Genomic DNA, 5,060 nt, shown 5'->3' with positions numbered 1-5,060 from the left:
TCCAGTCCCAACCCTATACAACCCCTAATCCTAAACCCTACACTAAGTGCTCTACTCCCCTTCTACTGCTACTTGGTGACAACCCTGCTAAGGCCCAACTCTTTTAACGCAAATCGAATCCATCGTCGCCGAGCAGTATGGGACTAAATGAACCCCGATAGTAGTTCAGTTCCCTTACTCGAGTGGCCGCCGCCCAACGACGCCTCCCCCGCACCCCGACACATCTATGGTGTGGGGAGAACTGAGGTGTCACAGGTGGTGTGCACGTTGGTCTCCGCTCCCATAGGCCACCACCACACCGGCGACACACAGGCTCTCCGGTGGCTAGAGTTTTGGCCGGGGTCGAGTGAACTGGTTAAACGATGCCCATCGAACTACGTGAGAGCTATATCTTGCTTCATGTGAGATGGAACAAGCTCACCATGGATCACTCCCAGGTCTCCTCGACGCTGCACATAGCTGCTAGCCAATGAGGTACTATTGTGTACTTGGAAGAATATAAGGCACGACATACTTGAGGAAAGAGAGCCGGATTTTTCCACGGGTTCTTTCAGTTCTTTTTGTTTTTGTCTTCTATTTGTTTTTCACCAGTTTTCTTTGTCTCTTTCTTTGTTATTGGGTTTTTCTCTCTCGATTTTTTTGTTTTCTGTTTTTACACCGGTTTTCTTCGTTTCTTTCTTTATTTTCACTGGTTTTTCTTTGTTTTAGTTTGTTTACTATGTTTCTTTCACGGTTTTCATTGCCTTTTTCTTATTTTCTTTCCTTTTTCTTCATTTTTGTTTGTTTCTTTCTCATTTTTCATCGGTTTTCACAGTTTTTCTATATACATTTTTTGTATATATCTAATAAATTATTCTAATACGTGTTTAACATTTTTAGAATACAAGATCAACATTTTTAATACCTGGTACACATTTGACATTTTTCAAATGTTTGATTAAGATTTTTTAAATACAAGATTAACATTTTTAATACATGGTCAACATTTTTTACTTAGACATTTAACATTTTTCAAATGCTTGATTAACATTTTTCAAATACAAGTTTAACATTTATTGAATACAATACAAGATTATCATTTTTAACATACATGGTCAACATTTTTGCTATATACATTTAATTTTTTTAAATGCTTTATTAACAATTTTCAAATATCATTTATACATTTTTTGAATACAATACAATATTAACATTTTTTTTTCAAAACATGGTAAACATTTTTTTATACACATTTAATATTTTTCAAATGCTGGTTAACATTTGAAATACTTCTTTAGTTATTTGTTTCAAAAGCTTGATGGATATTTTTTAAATACATGATCAACTTTGTTCACACACATTGTATATTTTTCATATACATAGTCAATTTTTTCTATACACATTTATCATTTTTAAAATGCATGATTAACATTTTTCAAAATATTATGTAAATTATATTTTTTAATATATATGTTTAGAATATTTGGAAGTGTAAATGAAAGTAAAAAAAAGGAATAACAAATGAGAACAAAAATAGTGAAAAAATATTTAAAATGAGTGAGTGGTATCCCGCGCACTGGGCCGGCCATTCTCGTGGTCCTGCAGCGAGACCTTTTTTTCTTTGAGCGAATCCTTCAGCGAGACTGCCTCTGTCTCGCGTGACGCGAGACATAGCCGAGTCCACTAGTTCAACTCAAAAAAAAAAAACCGAGTCCACTAGTCCAGCGAACTATTGGGTTTTGTTGCTTCACTGTGGTTATTGAGCCGTTTGTTGGGTATTATTGGGCCCCCAGTTGCCCCGCCCTCGTGGCCGAACTAAAACTGGCCGCTTGGTCCTGGCCCTGGCCCAACCAAACCCTTCCCTCCTCTCTCGAGTCGCGGTGGCCGCCTCCCTGCCGCTGCCGCCGACGAAGAAAGCAAGCGCCGTCCCCGCCGCCTCCGCTGCCGCCAGAATATCGGAGCATGTACTCGCGGCGGAGGCTTCTCTCGCTCCTGCGGCACGCTCGCCTCGCCCCGGCGGTTCGTCTCGCCGCCGCGCCGCCTTCGAGGAGCTTCAGCCTGCCCCGCGCGGTCGCCGGCGCGGCCTCCACCTCAGGTGAGCGCTTCCCCGTGCCTCTACTCTCCACCCCTCACAGGATCCTCACGCCGGGTCGGTAGCGTTCAGTTTGGCGGTGGAATAGCTGTAGCGAGGCGGACTGGTAGCGTCTTAGATCGTGAGATTGCGATGATGCTGCCTCCGATTGCTTGGGCGGATGTACTGAGAGACAGGCGAGGGTCGTGAGGGCCTAAGACTAGATTAGTGATCTGATTTTAATCTGTCCCGCGGGTATTGTTCCTATTGCTGTAAGGGTGGTATTTCTCATGTTTGCCATCATAACCATTTTAACAAGATGAGTGAAATTAATGATTTTCTCTCACAGGTTCTAGTGATGGCCACTTCAGTTGTAAGGGTTCAACATATGCCGCCATACTGATTGGGCAAGCAGGTCTGCTCTCTGCATATGCAGCCTCCTCCATTTGATTTAATGAAATAAAGATCATATTTGATACCATGGCAATCCTAATTCCAGTCTTGTTACAGCGGTTGTTCTTGGCCTGAGCAGCAACTCTGTATTGGCTCAGGATGATTTGGTTGCTCCAGCAGCTACAAGTGAGCAAGCTGATGTAAATGTTACTGGCCTGCGTCGTATTGAAGATGGTTCAGTGATCTCAAATGAACACACGATCAAATGGAGAATGTGCACCGATAAAGCACGAGAGTTTTTCATGGAAGTAAGTTTCTCATTATCCTTACCTTCATCTGAACCACCTTTTGGCATTATCCTTCTGAGAAAAATAATCTTAGTACTACATTATAGTTTCCTCCTCTGTTCAAACATAATTCTCTTTATTATATGTGTTTCCCCGAAAATGATACGAAATTTAACCACAATCATGTTTATACATCATAGCCTAGAAAGAACAACTCCAGTGCTTAGTCCCCTGATGCTGACCGATTTTCATATAACCTGTTTGGTCCATACTTTTTGGTCACTTGCTGCAACTCTTACTATGGGGATAGCTCTTCAGTTTCCTCATTAAACCATGTGGATTTGGAAGGTTTAGCCTGTAATTAAAGTATTAAACTATGTGCTGTTTCATGTTGATATACGGGAACTGGGTGGTAATTTGCCATGATATTTTTTATTGGTATTTCTTGAAAGCTTGGGTTTAGCAACTTCTCGTATTGTAAGTACATATTCCAAGACCTTGCTTCAGTTACAAAATCATGCAACTATTGAACACTTAAATTAAGTATGACTGTTTGGACCATATACCCTGTGCATTACAAATTTTTAACATCATAATGTTGGTTGGAGTATAACTGTGTGAGAGGAGGAAAGGAGGCGTGTCTCTTTAGTTACTCCTACTCTTCATACGACCGTTAAATTACAGTGTTGTTAGTCTATCGTATCCATTTATATTAATTTTCTAGGGAAAACTAGATGAAGCTGAGAAGTTATTCAAGGCAGCCTTACAAGAAGCTAAAGAAGGATTTGGACTCAGAGATCCACATGCTGCATCAGCTCTGAACAACTTGGTATGTGTTACTGTTGATTATGAAATGAAGATTGAAGTAACATTCTATTTGCCTTTCTAATGTATGGAACTGCAGTACCCATATAAGTCCATAAGCTGGATTATGAGGTTTAAGATCTGTTTGGGTTCATAGTCAAACATTACCACACTTTGCTGTAAGCTAGGCAAGTTTAACCGAGTTAGGAATAGGTTTTGTTCGTAGTAAGTAGTAACATATTTGGCCAGATTCCTCTTTTTTTTTTGACAGTGGGCCATACAACCATAGACTCAAAAGGTGTGCCAGATTCTCTTAGGGATGCTAAAGTGCACACAGATTTTGTTGTCCTAACCTATTCATGTTCAGCAAGAAATATGTGGAAAAGTTTGAACAGGTTAGACATTGAACTAAACTCGTAAACTCAGCTGCATTTAATACCATACCATTATATGCTTAATTATGTCTATTTTGTATATTTAAACCTCGTGGGGGTACTGACAACGTAAGGCTACCAATTAAATCAAAGTGTCTGATAAGTCACCTAGAGAACTCTTGTTTGCTAGTTTTTATGCTTTATAGAATTTAAAATACTTGTGTGTATCAGGATTCAGGAATAGATTCCGCGCACTGTATTTTAGATTCCATACGTTTATGAATCTGCATTTGAAGTCCAATCTTTATCATGTGATTCCATTAAACCCGTAACCATTTAAGCTCTCTCAACCAAACAACTTCAAAAGACCGGAATTGTTGGTTTCTTGTACAAATACCACTGTATTATCCCCACTACGTTAAGTTATACGGGTTGCATTTGACACACGGGCACTCAAATAGTTTTTGTCTACAAATTTGAATAGGCAGGCCATGCTCTCTTTTGTGGTAGGCTTTCGTAAACCTACCTTAAAAGTTAATACAAGTCTTGCATGAAGCAGCATTCCTTTTTGTTCCCCTATTTAACTATTGTCCTAAGTTTTGCAGGCAGAGTTTTATAGGCTAAGGAAAGAGTATGAGAAAGCTGAGCCGTTATATCTGGAAGCGATTGAAATCTTGGAGCAATCATTTGGACCTGATGATATACGGTACTTTGATTTTTAGATTATAGTGTGTTCTATATCATTGTTCAGTGACTTTGATTCGGCTCATTTTGTAAAAGAAAGTTCTAGTCTCTGTTTTCGAGTCATTCGACTAGTCAATGAGTCGCTGCTCCAGGTTCGACTCAGACTCTCGACTCGACTCCTGGCATGAGTTGAGCGACTCGAGCGACTAGTCTCGACTAGTCACGACTAGTCGCTCTTTCTGGGTCGAGCGACTCACTTAAATTGAGCCCAACTGTTATATGGGCCGGCCCATCTCCCCTGGAAACCTAGATCGATCATCCCCCACCCCCTCCCCCCGATCGAACCCTCTCCAGCCGCAACCACCCCTGGTTGCCCCTGCTGCTGTTCTGCTCCTCCCCTTCTATGGTGTGCTCCTTCCCTCCTCCCCTGCTACTGTGCTCCTCCCCCTGGTTGCTGCTCCTGCTGTT

General features: G+C 41.0%; 1 protein-coding gene across 4 annotated transcripts in view; it reads left to right on the top strand.

Moving 5' to 3' along the window:
* The first annotated feature begins 1,836 nt into the window (after positions 1–1,836).
* Positions 1,837–5,060, top strand: part of LOC123087862 (kinesin light chain 3) — a 25,795-nt gene continuing 22,571 nt past the window's right edge. For all 4 annotated transcript variants that reach the window (XM_044509983.1, XM_044509982.1, XM_044509984.1 and 1 more), the window contains exons 1-5: positions 1,837–2,074; positions 2,400–2,465; positions 2,561–2,751; positions 3,455–3,559; positions 4,514–4,614. In XM_044509983.1, the coding sequence (XP_044365918.1) occupies positions 1,942–2,074; positions 2,400–2,465; positions 2,561–2,751; positions 3,455–3,559; positions 4,514–4,614 (596 nt within the window). In that variant the 5' untranslated portion in view covers positions 1,837–1,941. The remainder of the gene's footprint in view (positions 2,075–2,399; positions 2,466–2,560; positions 2,752–3,454; positions 3,560–4,513; positions 4,615–5,060) is intronic.

Source organism: Triticum aestivum, chromosome 4A (assembly GCF_018294505.1).
Source record: "Triticum aestivum cultivar Chinese Spring chromosome 4A, IWGSC CS RefSeq v2.1, whole genome shotgun sequence".
NCBI lineage: Eukaryota > Viridiplantae > Streptophyta > Magnoliopsida > Poales > Poaceae > Triticum > Triticum aestivum.
Note: the sequence above shows the minus strand (reverse complement) of the source record. Positions and strands in the feature narration are given on the sequence as shown.